We start from the raw sequence: 24087 nt of genomic DNA on the forward strand, positions 1-24087 counted from the left end.
CCCTTGTTCTGGACTAGTAGGGGAACCAGCTGTCCCCTTGTTCTGGACTAGTAGGGGAACCAGCTGTCCCCTTGTTCTGGACTAGTAGGGGAACCAGCTGTCCCCTTGTTCTGGACTAGTAGGGGAACCAGCTGCCCCCTTGTTCTGGACTAGTAGGGGAACCAGCTGTCCCCTTGTTCTGGACTAGTAGGGGAACCAGCTGTCCCCTTGTTCTGGACTAGTAGGGGAACCAGCTGCCCCCTTGTGCTGGACTAGTAGGGGAACCAGCTGCCCCCTTGTTCTGGACTAGTAGGGGAACCAGCTGCCCCATTGTTCTGGACTAGTAGGGGAACCAGCTGTCCCCTTGTTCTGGACTAGTAGGGGAACCAGCTGCCCCCTTGTTCTGGACTAGTAGGGGAACCAGCTGCCCCATTGTTCTGGACTAGTAGGGGAACCAGCTGTCCCCTTGTTCTGGACTAGTAGGGGAACCAGCTGCCCCATTGTTCTGGACTAGTAGGGGAACCAGCTATTTGGACATGAACCCACAGTTTCACCTTCGTCGTCTAAGGGAGGGAGAGCCGACACCTACAGCCAACACTGGATAGCCAGGCCAAGACATACAAAGAATAACTAATTGTTGTCGAGTAGGAAACAAGGAGAACCATACCAACTCCAGCAGACACCGTCTAGAAGGTGAGCACAGTATATCAATCAGTAAGGGACAGTTTTGTTTCGCAAGGCGGTCTCGTGTTCCAATTGTTTGTTTTAGCAGTGTGCATTGTTCCTGTTCACACAGCGGTGAACAGTGAAGGAATTCATCTGATCCTTAACCGCTCATCACCTGTTTAACGTGGTGCTTTCAAGCGAGGAACAGATTTCATTGGCCTTGTCGGGTGTGATTTTCGGTCCTTCAACAGAAGTCGCGAGACTGTGACTCTCCGGAGTATGTTATACCCAGGACGACTGACCCGAAAGGAACTGCCTTTCGATTACTGAGCACTCGATGAATCAACAGACAAAAGTCCAGACAAAGAGATGGGTCTGTTGATCTTATAGAAATCTTTATTACATATACTTTAAAAAAAAAAGACAGCCTTTTATGATTCATCCTTATCACTCACTGACCTACAACCTCGGTCTGCTTTAAAAAGTACAACAGAAGCAAAACATGAGCTAGTATTCAACCAAACCAAAATATTGAACCAAACAATTTACAATTGTCCACACAGTATTCTGACCCGACTGTTTAAGCCCCCCCCTCCCCTCCCTGCTGTGCACAGTTATAGGGTTAAGAGGTTATAGGGTTAAGAGGTGACAAGGAGCAGAGAGCAAGAGGTCACAGTAGTGGAAATTCTCCTCTAGGCCCGGATGGCCTTGAAGTCTTCAGGCATTTTGGGTGTGGCAGCTTGTCTGATTCGTGCCAATCTCAAACCCCCCAGCTTCCCCTCCAGCTTCCTCTTACCTGTAGAGCCAGAGAGAAACACACAGTTAAAGCTGACTATGGCAGGTAAATGAACAGTTAAGTGGTCGACAGATAGATGTGTCCGATCCAGTGGGATGTTCCCATCTTTAGAAATGAACTCGACGTGGCCCAGGGTGGTCTACCTGACTAAGACCATGCCTCTGGAGCACATGTACCGCCTCTGGGTTCACATCAGCACCATCTCTCCTACCTTTCACCTCACTCTCCAGTTAACACACAACAATATATATATATAAATTAACTTAATGACAACCTCCACACTTACTGACCCTTTACTCTGAGTGTAGGCACCTCTGGACCTGCACTGCCTGCGGCCTGTGTTGCCCACACCCGTCCTTCCACTATCATGTCAATACTGGATCAATAACCACTAACCTGATCATATCAATAACCACTAAACTGATCATGTCAATACTGGATCAATAACCACTAACCTGATCATGTCAATACTGGATCAATAACCACTAACCTGATAATGTCAATACTGGATCAATAACCACTAACCTGATCATGTCAATACTGGATCAATAACCACTAAACTGATCATGTCAATACTGGATCAATAACCACCAACCTGATCATGTCAATACTGGATCAATAACCACTAACCTGATCATGTCAATACTGGATCAATAACCACTAACCTGATCATGTCAATACTGGATCAATAACCACTAACCTGATCATGTCAATACTGGATCAATAACCACTAACCTGATCATGTCAATACTGGATCAATAACCACTAACCTGATCATATCAATAACCACTAAACTGATCATGTCAATACTGGATCAATAACCACCAACCTGATCATGTCAATACTGGATCAATAACCACTAACCTGATCATATCAATAACCACTAAACTGATCATGTCAATACTGAATCAATAACCACTAACATGATCATATCAATACTGGATCAATAACCACTAACATGATCATATCAATACTGGATCAATAACCACTAACATGATCATATCAATACTGGATCAATAACCACTAACCTGATCATATCAATACTGGATCAATAACCACTAACCTGATCATGTCAATACTGGATCAATAACCACTAACATGATCATATCAATACTGGATCAATAACCACTAACCTGATCATGTCAATACTGGATCAATAACCACTAACCTGATCATGTCAATACTGGATCTCGCCGTCTTCAATGCCAGTAAGAACCATGATATATACCTTCACAGTGTTGCAGTTATCTTGCAGGTTTAATGCATTTACAGTCTAGTATATTTCAGGAATATATTGGTGAAGGGAGACAACAACAACAACAACAACAACAAGGTGGAGTAGGGTGGGTACGTACGTGTGCGTAGCGGAGCGAGGAGATGGTAGTAGAGGGGCCGATGACGGGACAGAACCAACAGGAAGGCCAGACAGTATATCAGTTCTACTGCCTCATATTGAAGGCTACCTGTTAAAGCCTTACAGCCTAGAGACAGACCTGGGGGGGGAATAAATATCAGCACACTTAGCTAATCAAAACCACAGTGACGATGAGGGGACAGAGATGGAGAAGGTGAGAGTGAGCTGGAAGCTAAAAACACACAGAGAGCACGGGGAGTCCTATATCATGTAGTAAACATCTCAGGCTTGCCTTTGTTGCAGAGTCTGACTAGCTGGTTGGTGTACTCCGCCAAGTCCCAGATCAGATTGAGGAAGTAAGAGTGGTTTCCGCCCACTTTCTGACCAAACGGCAAACTCTGTGCACAGGCATGGAACCTAACGCCACAACCACAAAAAATAACATACATATTAATCTGCTATGGGTGACTAGAAGGACCATAAATATTAATCTGCTATGGGTGACTAGAAGGACCATAAATATTAATCTGCTATGGGTGACTAGAAGGACCATATATATTAATCTGCTATGGGTGACTAGAAGTTCCACGCATATTAATCTGCTATGGGTGACTAGAAGTTCCACGCATATTAATCTGCTATGGGTGACTAGAAGTTCCACGCATATTAATCTGCTATGGGTGACTAGAAGGACCATAAATATTAATCTGCTATGGGTGACTAGAAGGACTATAAATATTAATCTGCTATGGGTGACTAGATGTTGAAATGGTTAAGAGAAATTAAATGTGTCCACTCTTGGAATAACAGGTAACCCCCCCCCAAAAAAATCAATGATTGACTCCATTACAGATAAATGAATAAAAGTGATTTAATTTATAAACCCGGGGAAACATTAACCATAGAGAGATATACACTTTCTACTACTGTGTATTACTGCATCTATAAAACAGTTAACCATCAATCTGCTCCATCCAGACACATTCCTCTTATAAAGGAAGCTAGTGTGTCTCTGGGTTTCTTCCAGACAGAGAGGCTAAAGTCCTTCTCTGTTTACTCTGGCTGAAGGAGACAGGGACAGGCACTGTGTGTGTGTGTGTGTGTGTGTGTGTGTGTGTGTGTGTGTGTGTGTGTGTGTGTGTGTGTGTGTGTGTGTGTGTGTGTGTGTGTGTGTCACACGTTTCACGTAGGGCCGAAACGAGACGTCAAACCACTGAAAAGGTCATTTTTCGGGTCAGACCAAAGGCTACCTTACCTGAACGCGTGCAGCAACACTAACTTATAGATGTTGCTATAGACCGCCTCCAGGGAGTTGGTCTGAAATATACACAACAGGGATTGGATGACAGTCCCACGTCAGGTAGGATAGAGAGTGGACAAGCAATTGATTGACAGGTGGTCATCATATAGCAGAGCACGACTCACTTTGAGGTCCAGGAAGAGGGCGTGGCACTTGAATCTAAGGATGGACATGAGCTTCCTCTTCATTTGCTGCCCCGCGCAGTGGGCGGAGCCTAGCGTCAGGCTGTAGCGCAGGGATAGGCCAGCGTAGCTGAGAAGAGAGGGGAAGAAGAGCTCAGGTTCCGTTGTGCCCTACTTATCATAATGAAAACATCCAGTTAGTTAAAGAGTCGTCATTACCAACTCTATTCATATTCATCCGATTAGACCGGTTGGATTGACCCATTAACAATCTGAACCCCCCCCCCCCCTCTCCAGTGCCACTAGGATGGGTGTCTACTGTTGCTCAGAGGGAATTTAAGAGAACTCTATACCAGTAAGTACAGCCAGGGTTCAAGGAAGTTTAGCACAATTTACCAGAACCCATAAAGGCAATAACTGAGAGACACAGGAACGATAACAGTAGATTGCCTGCCAGCTTGGAATCAGAGATAGTAGGACTTCAGTAACAGAGAATTCATCCTCCTAAATTCCCCTCTAGTACAAAAGGCTAAAATAACCATCTAAAATCCAGCCAGAATTTATGTTGCTTGCAACAAAAGTTGCATCAGGGTTGGTCAGTGTGTCCCCTCTGAAAACGTTGCCTGCAACAAAGTTGCACGACAAAAAGATTGAAATCATTCCTATAATATGAAAGTTATAAAACACACACACACACACACACACACACACACACACACACACACACACACACACACACACACAAAATGTTTTAGAACTACTCATTCAAAAGGTTTTTCTTTATTTTTGACTATTTTGTACATTGTTGAATAATAGTGAAGACATCAAAACTATTAAACACCACATATGGAATCATGAAGTAACCAAAAAAGTGTTAAATCAAGATATATATTTTATATTTGAGATTCTGCAAAGAAGCCACCCTTTGCCTTGATGACAGCTTTGCACACAGGCATTCTGTCAACCAGCTTCATGAGCTAGTCACCTGGAATTCATTTCAACTAACAGGTGTGCCTTGTTAAAAAGGACAATTTGTGCGTTTGAGTCAGTTGTGTTGTGACAAGGTAGGGTTGGTATACAGAAGATAGCCCTATTTGGTAAAAGACCAAGTCCATATTATGGCAAGAACAGCTCAAATAAGCAAAGAGAAACGACAGTCCATCATTACTTTAAGATATGAAGGTCAGTCAATATGGAACATTTCAAGAACTTTTAAAGTTTCTTCAAGTGCAGTCGCAAAAACCATCAAGCGCTGTGATGAAACTGTCTCTCATGAGGACCACCACAGGAATGGAAGATCCAGAGTTACCTCTGCTACAGAGGATACGTTCATTAGAGTTACCATCCTCACAAATTGCAGCCCGAATAAATGCTTCATAGAGTTCAAATAACAGACAACATCAACTGTTCAGAGGCGACTGCGTGAATCAGGCCTTCATGGTCAAATTGCTTCAAAGAAACCACCACTAAAAAGGACACCAATAAGAAGAAGAGACTTGTTTGGGCCAAGAAACACGAGCAATGGACATTAGACCGGTGGAAAATCTGTCCTTTGGTCTGATGAGTCCAAATGTGTAATTTTTAGTTCCAACCACCATGTCATTGTGAGACGGAGTAGTTACATCGATGATCTCCACATGTGTTTCCCACCAATGCCAAGCACCAGCTGGAGTCTTCCGGCGCCGACTGAGATGGCCGCCTCGCTTCGCGTTCCTAGGAAACTATGCAGTTTTTTGTTTTTTTTACGTGTTATTTCTTACATTAGTACCCCAGGTCATCCTAGGTTTCATTACATACAGTCGAGAAGAACTACTGAATATAAGATCAGCGTCAACTCACCATCAGTACGACCAAGGATATGTTTTCCGCAACGCGGATCCTGTGTTCTGCCTTACAAACAGGACAACGGAATGGATCGCATGCAGCGACCCAAGGAAACGACTCCGAAAAAGAGGGAAACGCGGCGGTGTTCTGGTCAGACTCGGAAAAAGGGCACATCGCGCACCACTTCCCAGTATTCTTCTTGCCAATGTCCAGTCTCTCGACAACAAGGTTGATGAAATCCGAGCAAGGGTGGCATTCCAGAGGGACATCAGAGACTGCAACGTTCTCTGCTTTACGGAGACATGGCTCACTGGAGAGACGCTATCCAGGGCGGTACAGCCAACGGGTTTCTCCACGCATCGCGCCGACAGAAACAAACATCTATCTGGTAAGAAGAGTGGAGGGGGCGTATGCCTCATGACTAACGGGACATGGTGTGATGAAGGAAACATACAGGAACTCAAATCCTTCTGTTCACCTGATTTAGAATTCCTCACAATCAAATGTAGACCGCATTATCTTCCAAGAGAATTCTCTTCGATTATAATCACAGCCGTATATATCCCCCCCCCAAGCAGACACATCGATGGCTCTGAACGAACTTTATTTAACTCTTTGCAAACTGGAAAACATTTATCCGGAGGCTGCATTCATTGTAGCTGGGGATTTTAACAAAGCCAATCTGAAAACAAGACTCCCTAAATTTTATCAGCATATCGATTGCGCAACCAGGGGTGGTAAAACCTTGGATCATTGTTACTCTAACTTCCGCGACGCATATAAGGCCCTGCCCCGCCCCCCCTTTCGGAAAAGCTGACCACGACTCCATTTTGCTGATCCCTGCCTACAGACAGAAATTAAAACAAGAGGCTCCCACGCTGAGGTCTGTCCAACGCTGGTCAGACCAAGCTGACTCTACACTCCAAGACTGCTTCCATCACGTGGACTGGGACATGTTTCGTATTGCATCAGATGGGAATATTGACGAATACGCTGATTCGGTGTGCGAGTTCATTAGAACGTGCGTCGAAGATGTCGTTCCCATAGCAACGATAAAAACATTCCCTAACCAGAAACCGTGGATTGATGGCAGCATTCGCGTGAAACTGAAAGCGCGAACCACTGCTTTTAATCAGGGCAAGGTGTCTGGCAACATGACTGAATACAAACAGTGCAGCTATTCCCTCCGTAAGGCTATCAAACAAGCTAAGCGTCAGTACAGAGACAAAGTGGAATCTCAATTCAATGGCTCAGACACAAGAGGCATGTGGCAGGGTCTACAGTCAATCACGGACTACAAGATGAAATCCAGCTCAGTCACGGACCAGGATGTCTTGCTCCCAGGCAGACTAAATAACTTTTTTGCCCGCTTTGAGGACAATACAGTGCCACTGACACGGCCTGCAACGGAAACATGCAGTCTCTCCTTCACTGCAGCCGAGGTGAGTAAGACATTTAAACGTGTTAACCCTCGCAAGGCTGCAGGCCAAGACGGCATCCCCAGCCGCGCCCTCCGAGCATGCGCAGACCAGCTGGCCGGTGTGTTTACGGACATATTCAATCAATCCCTATACCAGTCTGCTGTTCCCACATGCTTCAAGAGGGCCACCATTGTTCCTGTTCCCAAGAAAGCTAAGGTAACTGAGCTAAACGACTACCGCCCCATAGCACTCACTTCCGTCATCATGAAGTGCTTTGAGAGACTAGTCAAGGACCATATCACCTCCACCCTACCTGACACCCTAGACCCACTCCAATTTGCTTACCGCCCAAATAGGTCCACAGACGATGCAATCTCAACCACACTGCACACTGCCCTAACCCACCTGGACAAGAGGAATACCTATGTGAGAATGCTGTTCATCGACTACAGCTCGGCATTCAACACCATAGTACCCTCCAAGCTCGTCATCAAGCTCGAGACCCTGGGTCTCGACCCCGCCCTGTGCAACTGGGTACTGGACTTCCTGACGGGCCGCCCCCAGGTGGTGAGGGTAGGCAACAACATCTCCTCCCCGCTGATCCTCAACACGGGGCCCCACAAGGGTGCGTTCTGAGCCCTCTCCTGTACTCCATGTTCACCCACGACTGCGTGGCCACGCACGCCTCCAACTCAATCATCAAGTTTGCGGACGACACAACAGTGGTAGGCTTGATTACCAACAACGACGAGACGGCCTACAGGGAGGAGGTGAGGGCCCTTGGAGTGTGGTGTCAGGAAAATAACCTCACACTCAACGTCAACAAAACTAAGGAGATGATTGTGGACTTCAGGAAACAGCAGAGGGAACACCCCCTATCCACATCGATGGAACAGTAGTGGAGAGGGTAGCTAGTTTTAAGTTCCTCGGCATACACATCACAGACAAACTGAATTGGTCCACTCACACTGACAGCGTCGTGAAGAAGGCGCAGCAGCGCCTATTCAACCTCAGGAGGCTGAAGAAATTCGGCTTGTCACCAAAAGCACTCACAAACTTCTACAGATGCACAATCGAGAGCATCCTGGCGGGCTGTATCACCGCCTGGTACGGCAACTGCTCCGCCCTCAACCGTAAGGCTCTCCAGAGGGTAGTGAGGACTGCACAACGCATCACCGGGGGCAAACTACCTGCCCTCCAGGACACCTACACCACCCGTTGTTACAGGAAGGCCATAAAGATCATCAAGGACATCAACCACCCGAACCACTGCCTGTTCACCCCGCTATCATCCAGAAGGCGAGGTCAGTACAGGTGCATCAAAGCTGGGACCGAGAGACTGAAAAACAGCTTCTATCTCAAGGCCATCAGACTGTTAAACAGCCACCACTAACATTGAGTGGCTGCTGCCAACACACTGTCATTGACACTGACCCAACTCCAGCCATTTTAATAATGGGAATTGATGGGAAATGATGTAAATATATCACTAGCCACTTTAAACAATGCTACCTTATATAATGTTACTTACCCTACATTATTCATCTCATATGCATATGTATATACTGTACTCTACAACATCGACTGCATCCTTATGTAACACATGTATCACTAGCCACTTTAACTATGCCACTTTGTTTACTTTGTCTACACACTCATCTCATATGTATATACTGTACTCGATACCATCTACTGTATGCTGCTCTGTACCATCACTCATTCATATATCCTTATGTACATGTTCCTTATCCCCTTACACTGTGTATAAGACAGTAGTTTTGGAATTGTTAGTTAGATTACTTGTTGGTTATTACTGCATTGTCGGAACTAGAAGCACAAGCATTTCGCTACACTCGCATTAACATCTGCTAACCATGTGTATGTGACAAATAAAATTGGATTTGATTTGATTTGAGTCGGGTAAAGCTCATCGCCATTGGACTCAGGAGCAGTGGAAACACGTTACCTGGCGTGATTAACCGCACTTCACCATCTGGCAGTCCGACGGACTAATATGGGTTTGGTGGATGCCAGGAGGGCGCTACTTGGCCAAATGCATAGTGCCAACTGTAAAGTTTGGTGGAGGAGGAATAATGGTCTGGGGCTGTTTTTCATGGTTCCTTAGTTCCAGTGAAGGGAAATCTTAACGCTGCAGCATACAATGACATTCTAGAGGATTCTGTGCTTCCAACTTTTTGGCAACAGTTTGGGGAAGGCCCTTTCCTGTTTCGGCATGACAACGCCCCCTGTGCACAAAGCGAGGTCCATAGAGAAATGGTTTGTTGAGATCGGTGTGGAAGAACTTGACTGGCCTGCGCAGAGCCCCGACCTCAACCCCTATGGAACATCTTCAGGATGAATTGGAACAACCGACAGCGAGCCAGGCCTAAATCGCTAAAACATCCGTGCCCGAACCTCACCAATGCTCTTACGGCTGATCGGAAGCAAGTCCCAGCAGCAACGTTTCAACATCTAGTGGAGCAGCATTCGCAGACCACTGGAGGCTGGTATAGCAGCAAAGGGAGGACCAACTCCAGAGTGTAATATATATTACCTGGCGTAGTTGTTGTGGACGTCCAGGGTGTGTGTATTCAGCAATAGTCCACACCAGGGGAACAGACAGTGTAAAGGCAGCAGGCGTACCCCAGCAGGACAGGACCCCCCCTCACCCAATGGGAAGTTAACAGCCACCTTCTGGGGGTTCACCACACACCCGTACTGTGGTACCCCCGCCACCAGAGTCCTAAGAAAAGGAGGAAATGACATCATCGACAGGAAATACATCAAACATGTGGGGATGGGGAATATGGGGACCCACTGGAGACACCTGAAATATAGAAACCAACGATTTTACAGACTTGTGTAACAATTTCTGCCTCCAACAAAGACATGACCTCAACAAAATGTGAAATTTACTTTCACATTGTATAGTTGGCCTGAGCCACTGATCCACTAAGCTATATCTCATATTTACATTTACATTTACATTTAAGTCATTTAGCAGACGCTCTTATCCAGAGCGACTTACAAATTGGTGCATTCACCTTATGACATCCAGTGGAACAACCACTTTACAATAGTGCATCTAAATATTTTTATCTCATCCACATATGCTAATGGTTAGCACAGGTCAGGAAGGTTATATATTATATATAGGTTATATATGGTTAGTACAGGTCAGGAAGGTTATATATAGTAATGGTTAGCATAGGTCAGGAAGGTTATTTATTATATATAGGTTATATATGCTAATGGTTAGCATAGGTCAGGAAGGTTATATATTATATATGCTAATGGTTAGCATAGGTCAGGAAGGTTATATATGGTAATGGTTAGTATAGGTCAGGAAGGTTATATATTATATATAGGTTATATATGCTAATGGTTAGCATAGGTCAGGAAGGTTATATATGGTAATGATTAGTATAGGTCAGGAAGGTTATATATGGTAATGGTTAGCATAGGTCAGGAAGGTTATATATGGTAATGGTTAGCATAGGTCAGGAAGGTTATATATGGTAATGGTTAGCATAGGTCAGGAAGGTTATATATGGTAATGGTTAGCACAGGTCAGGAAGGTTATATATGGTTAGTATAGGTCAGGAAGGTTATATATTATATATAGGTTATATATGCTAATAGTTAGCATAGGTCAGGAAGGTTATATATGGTAATGGTTAGCATAGGTCAGGAAGGTTATATATGGTAATGGTTAGCACAGGTCAGGAAGGTTATATATGGTAATGGTTAGCATAGGTCAGGAAGGTTATATATGGTAATGGTTAGCACAGGTCAGGAAGGTTATATATGGTTAGTATAGGTCAGGAAGGTTATATATTATATATAGGTTATATATGCTAATAGTTAGCATAGGTCAGGAAGGTTATATATGGTAATGGTTAGCATAAGTCAGGAAGGTTATATATGGTAATGGTTAGCATAGGTCAGGAAGGTTATATATTATATATAGGTTATATATGCTAATGGTTAGCATAGGTCAGGAAGGTTATATATGGTAATGGTTAGCATAGGTCAGGAAGGTTATATATGGTAATGGTTAGCATAGGTCAGGAAGGTTATATATGGTAATGGTTAGCATAGGTCAGGAAGGTTATATATTATATATAGGTTATATATGCTAATGGTTAGCATAGGTCAGGAAGGTTATATATGCTAATGGTTAGCATAGGTCAGGAAGGTTATATATTATATATAGGTTATATATGCTAATGGTTAGCATAGGTCAGGAAGGTTATATATGGTAATGGTTAGCATAGGTCAGGAAGGTTATATATGGTAATGGTTAGCATAGGTCAGGAAGGTTATTTATGGTAATGGTTAGCATAGGTCAGGAAGGTTATATATGGTTAGTATAGGTCAGGAAGGTTAAATATGGTAATGGTTAGCAAAGGTCAGGAAGGTTAAATATGGTAATGGTTAGCACAGGTCAGGAAGGTAACATAGAAGAGAAATGGGACCTACTTGAGGAAGGTCTGTGCCTGGCTCAGGTCAGGAGTGATGAGGAGGAAATCGTCAACCAGTCTCATCAGACACCTGACAGAGAAAGGCAGAGATAACAGGTTAGAGAGGCAGAGATAACAGGTTAGACGCCTGACAGAGAGAGGCAGAGATAACAGGTTAGACGCCTGACAGAGAGAGGCAGAGATAACAGGTTAGAGAGGCAGAGATAACAGGTTAGACGCCTGACAGAGAGAGGCAGAGATAACAGGTTAGAGAGGCAGAGATAACAGGTTAGACACTGGATACTTGGTTCTTTCAAAGGTTGCCCTCTGATGGTGAGTTGGGAGTTATTCAAGAAGTTTGACTGACAGACAAGAGGAATTTGATCCAAGGTGAATGAAACGTTCGGGGATTTGGGTTTAGATTAAATCACATGCACAGCAGATCACAACACTGACGTTATTTAATATCTGAAAAGAAGAGAAAAGTCACTGGTCATATCCACTATGCTTCTCCGTCAGTCAGTCAAAGGTTATTTATACAACCCCTCGTTTAACTTCCCAACCTCCTCCTTACCCTCCTCTCTGACTTGTTTAACTCCCCAACCTCCTCCTTACTCTCCTCTCTGACTTGTATAACTCCCCAACCTCCTCCTTACCCTCCTCTCTGACTAACGTTATTTATACAACCCCTTGTTTAACTCCCCAACCTCCTCCTTACCCTCCTCTCTGACTGACGTCAGGGAACAGAAGGTTCTCCATGTGGCCGTAACAGAGGCAGCACAGCAGAGACGACACCACGGAGCCCTGAGGAATCCCCTGACACTGACGGAACGTTCTACAACACAGGGGGGACATTAGACAGGGGGCGGCATTAGACGGGGGGGGACATTAGACAGGGGGGACATTAGACAGGGGGTCATTAGACAGGGGGTCATTAGACGGGGGGGTCATTAGACAGACTGAAGTATGAAGAGACTTCAGAGAAACTCAGTCATTAAAGAATAACGGGATAATTTGACACAAAAACAAAGTATGTAAATGTTTTTTCTATATAAAAATGTAGAGAAAGAGAAAATATAATCGTCTCACTTCTTCCCAAACTGGACAACACAACTAGAGAGCATCTGGGTAAAGAACTCCAAGACGTCTTTGCCATGAATATCTGTGGAGAAATGCTGACAGAAGAGAACACTAGATTTAGAACGCCCTAGATGTAGAACACCCTAGATGTAGAACGCCCTAGATGTAGAACGCCCTAGATGTAGAACGCCCTAGATGTAGAACGCCCTAGATGTAGAACGCCCTAGATGTAGAACGCCCTAGATGTAGAACGCCCTAGATGTAGAACGCCCTAGTGTTAGAATACACTAGCGTTAGAACACCCTAGATGTAGAACACCCTCGATGTAGAACACACTAGATGTAGAACACACTAGATGTAGAACAACCTAGCGTTAGAACACCCTAGATGTAGAACACCCTAGATGTAGAACAACCTAGATGTAGAACAACCTAGCGTTAGAACGCCCTAGATGTAGAACGCCCTAGATGTAGAACGCCCTAGATGTAGAACGCCCTAGATGTAGAACACACTAGATGTAGAACACACTAGATGTAGAACACCCTAGATGTAGAACGCCCTAGATGTAGAACGCCCTAGATGTAGAACACCCTAGATTTAGAACAACCTAGTGTTAGAACACCCTAGATTTAGAACAACCTAGTGTTAGAACACCCTAGATTTAGAATACACTAGCGTTAGAACACCCTCGATGTAGAACACCCTAGATGTAGAACGCCCTAGATGTAGAACACACTAGATGTAGAACAACCTAGTGTTAGAACACCCTAGATTTAGAATACACTAGCGGTAGAACACCCTCGATGTAGAACACCCTCGATGTAGAACACCCTCGATGTAGAACACCCTCGATGTAGAACACCCTCGATGTAGAACGCCCTAGATGTAGAACGCCCTAGATGTAGAACGCCCTAGATGTAGAACGCCCTAGATGTAGAACGCCCTAGATGTAGAACGCCCTAGATGTAGAACGCCCTAGATGTAGAACGCCCTAGATTTAGAACGCCCTAGATTTAGAACGCACTAGATTTAGAACGCCCTAGATTTAGAACGCCCTAGATTTAGAACGCACTAGATTTAGTACGCCCTAGATTTAGTACGCCCTAGATTTAGAACGCCCTAGATTTAGAACGCACTAGATTTAGAACGCACTAGATTTAGAACGCACTAGATTTAGAACGCACTAGATTTAGAACGCACTAGCGTTAGAACGCACTAGCGTTAGAACGCACTAGCGTTAGAACACCTCAGCCAGGAAGAGTTGGGATTTACTATTAAAATGGGTGCTGTGCTGGGACAATTCTAGAAGGAATGAAATAGTTATTGGTATGGTAGGACACCGCTGTAGCACTTCTTCAAAAATGGCTGCCATTCCATCCTCTCACCTGCTCCACCAGTATGGCATCGTGAACTTTGCCCTCTCTCTGCAGTGCCATCACAAAGCCTTTCATGTTGGTGGACGCCACAGTGTCTGCCTACACGGAAGACACACAAAATGGACACAAGAACACAGACAAATGTAAACGAAACAAAGTTGTGCGGGGGGGACAAGTTTGGCGAGACAAAGGACTGGTAAGACTGTGTGTGTGTGTGTGCTGTACCTGTCTGACAAAGGTCTTTTTGAGGCCCTCATGGGTGTCTGCCCACACCTTGGCATAGCATCGCACGGAGAATAGCTCTTCCTGCACATGTGACAGGACCTGACCAATCACCTCCAAGAGCTGAGTGTGGGGTAGACTGTCGTAGGCCCCACTCACATCCACCTGAGAGAGGGGTGGTAAGAGAGATGACATTTAGGTTTATTTATGTTCCCTTACGTACTTTAACTAGTTGCACTTCGTTACAACACTGTATACAGCCATAATATTACATTTTAAAATGTCTCTATTCCTTTTAAACTTTTTGTGACTCTAATAATGTTTGTTAATTTCTGATTATTTCACTTGCTTTGGCGCCGTTAACACGTTTCCCATGCCAATAAAGCCCTTTGAATTGAGAGAAAGAGAGAGGGGGGGGTAATGTACAGTACATACTGGTGTGGTAATGTACAGTACATACTGGTGTGGTAATGTACAGTACATACTGGTGTGGTAATGTACAGTACATACTGGTGTGGTAATGTACAGTACATACTGGTGTGGTAATGTACAGTACATACTGGATACGGTAATGTACAGTACATACTGGATACGGTAATGATTAACAACAGTCTCATAGCCTACAGTTCTCTTGACATTTTGTTTTCATCGTGATAGGCTCATGTTTTACCGGTAGGGCGTACCCACACTATTTATTTTACCGGGACGCCGTACCATACCAGCTTACTTTCACCCCTGGGGGAGAGAGAGAGAGCAAGTGGAGAGAAAATGAGAGGGGGGGGAGGGGGGTAAAGGTATAGAACTATGGAATGAAACGGTCAGATCAACCTTGACAAAGTAGAGCGGCTGTGGTTTGTCTTTCTGAGCAGGGGTGATGGAAGAGAGGACTCTGTGGATGTCGGTCAACCCCCACACTGTAGAGCCCAGGAGAGAGGGAGAGGACCGTACACAGACACCTAGCACATCTAACAGCTCCTTCACACGGGTCTGGAACAACTGGAGGGGACAGACGACACACACACACAATCAGCAAGACGGATACAAATATAAACTTCTGAAAACACTTCTTATTAAAAAGGGGTCAAAGTCATACCCTCGTTTTGGCGTCCGCCCCTATGACCCGTGTGATGGGTCTCATGCCTTCGGTCTTGGGGATGAAGCGGAGGCGGGAGGTGACAGTGGTTTTGGGGAGCGACGTCATCTGGGCCAGGGTCAACTCTGACATCTGACTTTTAGAGAGGTGACCACTGGGAACAAGGTCATAAAAATGAGTCAACGCTGACCACAGAGTTAAAGTGAGCGAGACACAGCGAGACACAGAGACAGAGCGAGACACACAGACAGAGCGAGACACAGAGACAGAGCGAGACACAGAGACAGAGCGACACAGAGACAGAGCGAGACACAGAGACAGAGCGAGACACAGAGACAGAGCGAGACACAGAGAGACACAACGAGACACAGCGAGACACAGAGAGACACAGCGAGACACAGCGAGACACAGCGAGACACAGAGACAGAGCGAGACACAGCGACACAGAGAGACACAGCGAGACACAGAGACAGAGCGAGACACAGAGACAGAGCGAGACACAGAGACAGAGCGAGACACAGAGACAGAGCGAGACACAGAGACAGAGCGAGACACAGAGACAGAGCGAGACACAGAGACAGAGCGAGACACAGAGACAGAGCGAGACACAGAGACAGAGCGAGACACAGAGACAGAGCGAGACACAGAGACAGAGCGAGACACAGCGAGACAGAGCGAGACAGAGCGAGACACAGAGACAGAGCGAGACACAGAGACAGAGCGAGACACAGAGACAGAGCGAGACACAGCGAGACAGAGCGAGACACAGAGACAGAGCGAGACACAGAGACAGAGCGAGACACAGAGACAGAGCGAGACACAGAGACAGAGCGAGACACAGAGACAGGGCGAGACACAGAGACAGAGCGAGACACAGAGACAGAGCGAGACACAGAGACAGAGCGAGACACAGCGAGACAGAGCGAGACACAGAGACAGAGCGAGACACAGAGACAGAGCGAGACACAGCGAGACAGAGCGAGACACAGCAAGACACAGACACAGCGACAAATCAAATCAAATTTTATTTGTCACATACACATGGTTAGCAGATGTTAATGCGAGTGTAGTGAAATGCTTGTGCTTCTAGTTCCGACAATGCAGTGATAACCAACAAGTAATCTAACTAACAATTCCAAAACTACTGTCTTATACACAGTGTAAGGGGGTAAAGAATATGTACATAAGGATATATGAATGAGTGATGGTACGGGGCAGCATACAGTAGATGGTATCGAGTACAGTATATACATATGAGATGAGTATGTAGACAAAGTAAACAAAGTGGCATAGTTAAAGTGGCTAGTGATACATGTGTTACATAAGGATGCAGTCGATGATGTAGAGTACAGTATATACATATGCATATGAGATGAATAATGTAGGGTAAGTAACATTATATAAGGTAGCATTGTTTAAAGTGGCTAGTGATATATTTACATCATTTCCCATCAATTCCCATTGAGCGAGACACAGCGACAGAGCGAGACACAGAGACAGAGCGAGACACAGAGACAGAGCGAGACACAGAGACAGAGCGAGACACAGAGACACAGCGAGACACAGCGAGACACAGCGACAGAGCGAGACAGCGACAGAGCGAGACAGCGACAGAGCGAGACAGAGACAGAGCGAGACACAGAGACAGAGCGAGACAGAGACAGAGCGAGACACAGCGACAGAGCGAGACACAGCGAGACACAGAGACAGAGCGAGACACAGAGACAGAGCGAGACACAGAGACAGAGCGAGACACAGAGACAGAGCGAGAGACAGAGACACAGCGAGACACAGAGACACAGCGAGACACAGAGACACAGCGAGACACAGAGACAGAGCGAGACACAGAGACAGAGCGAGACACAGAGACAGAGCGAGACACAGAGACAGAGCGAGACACAGCGAGACACAGAGACACACAGAGACACAGCGAGACACACAGACAGAGCGAGACACAGAGACACAGCGAGACACACAGACACAGCGAGACACAGAGACAGAGCGAGACACAGCGACAGAGCGAGACACAGAGACAGAGCGAGACACAGAGCGAGACACAGCGAGACACAGCGAGACACAGCGACAGAGCGAGACACAGCGACAGAGCGAGACACAGAGACAGAGCGAGACACAGAGACAGAGCGAGACACAGAGACAGAGCGAGACACAGAGACAGAGCGAGACACAGAGACAGAGCGAGACACAGAGACAGAGCGAGACACAGAGACAGAGCGAGACACAGCGACAGAGCGAGACACAGAGACAGAGCGAGACACAGAGACAGAGCGAGACACAGAGACAGAGCGAGACACAGAGACAGAGCGAGACACAGCGAGACACAGAGCGAGACACAGAGACAGAGCGAGACACAGAGACAGAGCGAGACACAGAGACAGAGCGAGACACAGAGACAGAGCGAGACACAGCGACAGAGCGAGACAGAGACAGAGCGAGACACAGAGACAGAGCGAGACACAGCGAGACACAGAGCGAGACACAGAGACAGAGCGAGACACAGAGACAGAGCGAGACACAGAGACAGAGCGAGACACAGAGACAGAGCGAGACACAGAGACAGAGCGAGACAGAGCGAGACACAGCGAGACACAGAGACAGAGCGAGACACAGCGACAGAGCGAGACACAGAGACAGAGCGAGACACAGAGACAGAGCGAGACACAGAGACAGAGCGAGACACAGAGACAGAGCGAGACACAGAGACAGAGCGAGACACAGAGACAGAGCGAGACACAGAGACAGAGCGAGACACAGAGACAGAGCGAGACACAGAGACAGAGCGAGACACAGAGACAGAGCGAGACAGAGCGAGACAGAGCGAGACAGAGCGAGACACAGAGAGAGCGAGACACAGCGACACAGCGACAGAGCGAGACACAGAGACAGAGCGAGACACAGAGACACAGCGAGACACAGAGACAGAGCGAGACACACCGACAGAGCGAGACACACCGACAGAGCGAGACACACCGACAGAGCGAGACACACCGACAGAGCGAGACACACCGACAGAGCGAGACACACCGACAGAGCGAGACACACCGACAGAGCGAGACACAGAGATATTTTGTTTAAGTCTGAGTGACTAAACCACTGAGGGCTGTGTATGATAGTGAGACAGATAAATATGATCATGTTCGTACATGTGTAACTGTGTATAATACCTGAGAGCCAGCTCCTGCAGCTTGGCCCAGACCTGGTATCTGTAGAAGCGCAGTGCGTTCTTCTGTCCCATGCTCTCTGTGACGTAGAACATAGCTTTCACCAGGCCTAGCACATAGCCATCCAGCAGCCAAGCCAGGAGCTGGCCTAGCACTCGCGTCCGATACGACAGCTCACTGGGCGGGCAGCGGCCTGGGGATGAGAGGGGTTAGAATGGGTGGAATGAAGGTAAGTAACAGATTTAATGGAAGCTGGATGGAGAAGGAGAGAGAGAAGGGGGCAAGGTTAAGAGTCTGGGAAAGTAGTGGAAGAGGAACTGACCTGTCTTGCTGATCTTCAGCCAATCACAGTCATTCACCTTCATCTTCCACATCAGCTCAGCCAATGACATCCTCTCAAACTTGCCCATGGACAGGAAGTTCCTGACTGCGGACAGGAATTTGAATCGGTTATGGTCCGACCCCCAGAACTCCGAGGGGACCACCGCGTTGAGGCACTCTCTGACAAAGAGGTACACCCGGTGAGGTGCACTGTGCTGGGGCAGGAGGGAGGCCATATCCCCCTGTCCCACTGCTGGACAAACCCTCTGCAGTATCTTAGAATAGGGACACCTCCTGTGTCGCCGTAGCAACTGACAAAACAGAGGCACCAAGGTGAAAAACCTTCTGGGAAGTCTCTCAGGCTTCCTTTCTGCTCCGTTCAGATAGGCCACGCCTTCAAAGAAGACCAGTCTCACTAAGTCTCTCCCCTGCAGACGCCTGGGCCCCTCGTCCCTACTTTTCCTCTTCTTGTTCAGTAGGAAGCGGCGCATGCCCCGCCCTCCGTAGAGCATGCCCAGGGTGCGGATGAAACACTGGGAGTGGGGGAGTGGTGGGAACGACCCTGTTCTCCAACTAGGACCCCCCTCTACATGGACGGTGGCCGATACGGGTCCAGACTGTTCTTGTACCGGTCTTTGGACTACAGCCGCTGGCCTTCTATGTCCTGTTTTCATCGACATCTGCTCGATATTACCTGTGCCGTCGGAGACCTGTTTAGAGCTCTCGGCGGGCGCTATGGTGACCATCACAGCCTCTAATGGTCTTCCGGGTCCAGCCGGTTGCTCCATTGGCTTCCTGAGCCATTCCATTTCTGCGGACACCTGTTCCACATTGCTAGAACCTTTGAAAACCTGTAGGCTCTGTGTGGGTCCCTTGGTGAGAGAAATAACCTCCATTGGTCTCTTGACCCCATTTGTTTCCAGTGTTCTGTGCTTACGATCGCTAGTCCCACTGGAGACTGTGGGAGATTCTCTTTGAGTGCATCTCCTTTTTCCAGGCAAACACCCACCTCCTTCCACCTCTTCCCTCTTCCTCTTCCCTCCCAAACGGACCTCATCTCCCTTCCTTTTCCCAGTGTCTCTACCTCCATCCCTTCTCCTTTTTCTCCCAGCAGAACCCTGAAATACCCATCCCCCGTTTCCGACCTCCTTACTTCTCCCTCGGCTGTTCCTAGTAGTACCATTCCGTCTGTATCCCAGGTGGAACCTAGAGATACCCGTTGACATGGAAACGCGGTCGTACGCAGGCACGCCGCACACCTGGAACGCGGACGACGGCGGCACCGTCACGAACAAGGAACAGCTCTCCAGGAGGTACTTGGAGACGTCCGTGCCGAGGCGCTGGCAGATCCTCTTCCATAAGTCGCTGCCGTGGATGTACGCGGCACTCTGAGTGATCTCGCCATGAAACTTAAACTGGTCTGCGTCGCGGTCCTGGAACGTGTAACCATAACCGTGCGCCAGGACATTCCTTTTCTTCTTCCTCTTGATGTTGTTCAACACGAACGCCAACAGCTCAGGCACGGTGCTGATCTAAGGAGGACATTTAAATCAATACATCAACATAACTGGCACAAATGTTGTGTGTTGTGTGTGTCTGTCTCTGTGCATTTTAATCCATGGCTTTTTTTGGGGGGGGGGGTCAAACATAGCACTGTAAAACAATACAAAACACCTCTCTTAAAGTCAAATGTCATTTCAAAACGTTGCATTTCATTGCAAACATTGAACTAAGCTGGCTAAGTAAAAACTCGGCTACTCCATGCGGTTAGATAGCTAGTTACTTAAGACTATGTTTTAGTTCTGTACCCAGCCAACTACACATGTACCTGATTGCAGCTGGGGACGTCCTGTAGGGTTTTATCCGTGCAGACAAACACTCCCCGGACAAACGATATGAAGCGCGTTGTATCTGTCGGTTCGATGAGCACCACTCTCTGTCCCTCTCTGAATACAATATGGTTTGCAAACTCCTCCAGGGTCTCCACGTGCCGATACAGAGAGCTGAGTATGCCGAGCACACGCGTCATATCGCCACTGGGCATTTTGAGCGCATATCCTTACTACTACTACTATCTCGTAGTAAAGCTGGATTGTTGTGCCCATTTATTAATGTCACTCTGTGTAGCCTAGAGAGATGTTGTTTGTCTGTTTCGGAATCGGACAACCAGCGATGCACCGTTCATACTTGTTCCTGATGCCACTTTCAGGCGCTCAACGAATCGGAAGCTAGAAAACGTCACCCTCTAACGTTAGTCCAAAATCAAGGTTTATTGGTCGCGTTATACGGTTTAGCAGATGTTATAACGAGTGTAGCGAAATGCTCACGTTACCAGCTCCTAACAATGCAGTAAATTGTTCACAATAATAAAAGTAAACTGTGATAATGAACTGGAAATAGAGAAATGTCGGAGAGAATGAACCCAAATTGCATTCTCAAGCACCGGAAGCAGACATTCAACTTGCTCTTCATCTGCTTCTCAAGTTTAATAATGTCCAAATAAATTCGGTACTTACCAAAGAATGGTGTTTCGCTGAGCAACTATTTTTATAATGGTCGTTATGTACTTCTAAAAAAAGGACGAAATAAAAATGACATGCAACCCCCCCCAAAAAATCCCGTGTCTGAATTAAAATCAAAGTATTGTTTTTGACCTATTCTGCACCCCCAATAAAATCACTCGGTTTATTTAGAAATATGGCGTCACTGTAAAAAAAAAATGTATATTGTCTACTTAATCTACTTTGATGAAATATTATTGTATTCCGTGTAGCGCAGTGAAACAACAGATGTATGTATATGTGTAACAGTATAACTTTAGAACGTGCCCTCGCCCCGACCCGGGCGCGAACCAGGGACCCTCTGCACACATTAGCAACAGTCACCCACAAAAGCCGAGGCCACTACTTCAAGGTCTTAGAGTCACCGATTGAAATGCTAACGAGCTAGCCATTTCACATCGGTTACATATGACATATGTTTTGTAGGTGGCACAGTGATTTCCTACTGCCGAATCAGCCGACCTGTGCTTGGCAGTAATGACCAGTGTTGCCAACTCATTTTCAGGGGAAGTTGCTTCAAGCAGGTTTTTTTATTTTATTATATTTTTAAACTATATATATTTTTAAACAAATACCAACCAACAAAAGAGGAATAGTCACATGCAAACAAGCATACAAACAAACTATTTACATTGCAGTAATCCTAAACAAATAAATCATATTCATTACTAATACAAGTTTTAATTGCCTTTTTGTTTTTAATTTTAGTTAAAGTAGTGCCATATTGTTTAAACTCATTTATAAAGTGAAAAAAGTTAGGTTTTTGAATTAGACCATTTGTGAATGTGAAATTTACCTAGTATTATTAGCAGTTGAATTAAATATACTACATTGCTAAATGACGTTGTGGTGTCATTACGTAGAATACACAATAACGTTGACTGCCATCTTGGCAAAACAAATCATATTTGTTCAGGTAGAGACACCCACTGGCCATCTCGGCAAAACAAATCATATTTGTTCAGGTACAGAGACACCCACTGTCCATCTCGGCAAAACAAATCATATTTGTTCAGGTACAGAGACACCCACTGTCCATCTCGGCAAAACAAATCATATTTGTTCAGGTACAGAGACACCCACTGTCCATCTCGGCAAAACAAATCATATTTGTTCAGGTACAGAGACACCCACTGTCCATCTCGGCAAAACAAATCATATTTGTTCAGGCAGAGACACCCACTGGCCATCTCGGCAAAACTAATCATATTTGTTCAGGCAGAGACACCCACTGGCCATCTCGGCAAAACTAATCATATTTGTTCAGGTAGAGACACCCACTGGCCATCTCGGCAAAACTAATCATATTTGTTCAGGTAGAGACACCCACTGGCCATCTCGGCAAAACTAATCATATTTGTTCAGGCAGAGACACCCACTCTTTTCTGTACTTCTGGCTGTACAATTGTTTGATTGACACATGTTGATTGATGTTGTAAATTATGTTCAAGATCAAAACATTCGTGAGCAACTAAATTCATTGGGTTTGTCTCGTTGAACCCGTACTACTGCAGTCAGACAACAATGACTTGTAATTTACTGAAATTGCTGCAAGCCTTCCGCACTCACAATGCAGCCAGGCACGTGTGTTGTGACTTGAGTGTGTGCCAAGAGAAAATCGTTTTTAGTGTCATTTAGAGGGAAAATGCGTGCATTTTAGCATTTGAGTCACTTTTCAAAAGTTGTTACAAGTTCCAAAAAGTTGTTAAAAGTGGCCAAATTTGTTCCTAGGTGCTGTTTGAAAAAAAAGTTGTCATGGTAGTCTGATAAATTGCTAAATCTAGCAACACAATTGCTAAATTGGCATCATGGGTAACGACGGAGATGCTGGAGATAGTTTGCGCATGCGCACTTGGTCATAAGCGAAATTTTCAGACAGGGTATTTTTTTCAGTTGCATGTAACTTTTTATTTCTATTTTTTTTTTGTAAATACATACTGGCCATAGATGCGAAATGTACGGGTGCTGCACCTTCTGCACCCCCTGAAATAAAAATAATTTAAAGTTTCCCCAGGAACCCAATCAGCTGACAAAAAAATATCGCATCACCCCCCACGCATAAACTACTTCCCACGGCTATAATACTGACCATAACGAAACAGCTGGTAAATGGCAAACCATGATCGTTGTTGACTCTAGATTTCCCTCTTTCTAAATTTCCACCGGATATTTCCATCTCTGTCCATGAAACCGCTCGCAAATGGTATGAGCATTTTATAATGGTGTTTTCCCCACAAATTGCATTTTGGAACGTGCGTGTGTATGTTAATCAACATTGTAACATTGTGATCTGTTCAGCCTTATTCATTTATATGGCGTATACCTCCACT

General features: G+C 45.9%; 1 protein-coding gene across 2 annotated transcripts; it reads right to left on the reverse strand.

The window, feature by feature from the left end:
- Positions 1-1019: 1019 nt before the first annotated feature.
- On the reverse strand, positions 1020-21671 carry tert (telomerase reverse transcriptase). Of its 2 annotated transcripts, XM_046361359.1 has the most exons (16): positions 21025-21669; positions 19198-20728; positions 18879-19068; positions 15697-15850; positions 15432-15599; positions 14607-14768; positions 14391-14480; positions 13015-13100; positions 12644-12760; positions 11945-12016; positions 10017-10205; positions 4221-4347; positions 4051-4112; positions 3088-3212; positions 2797-2934; positions 1020-1441 (listed from the first exon to the last, which is right to left on the reverse strand). In XM_046361359.1, the coding sequence occupies exons 1-16, from the start codon at positions 21238-21240 to the stop codon at positions 1338-1340; spliced, it is 3531 nt and encodes a 1176-aa protein (XP_046217315.1). In that variant the 5' UTR covers positions 21241-21669; the 3' UTR covers positions 1020-1337. The 2 variants fall into 2 exon arrangements, with proteins under 2 accessions (XP_046217315.1, XP_046217316.1); XM_046361360.1 differs by lacking the exon at positions 12644-12760 and having other exon boundaries at positions 21025-21671.
- Positions 21672-24087: the final 2416 nt, after the last annotated feature.

Source organism: Oncorhynchus gorbuscha, linkage group LG09, assembly GCF_021184085.1.
Source record: "Oncorhynchus gorbuscha isolate QuinsamMale2020 ecotype Even-year linkage group LG09, OgorEven_v1.0, whole genome shotgun sequence".
In the NCBI taxonomy this organism is placed as follows: Eukaryota; Metazoa; Chordata; class Actinopteri; order Salmoniformes; family Salmonidae; genus Oncorhynchus; species Oncorhynchus gorbuscha.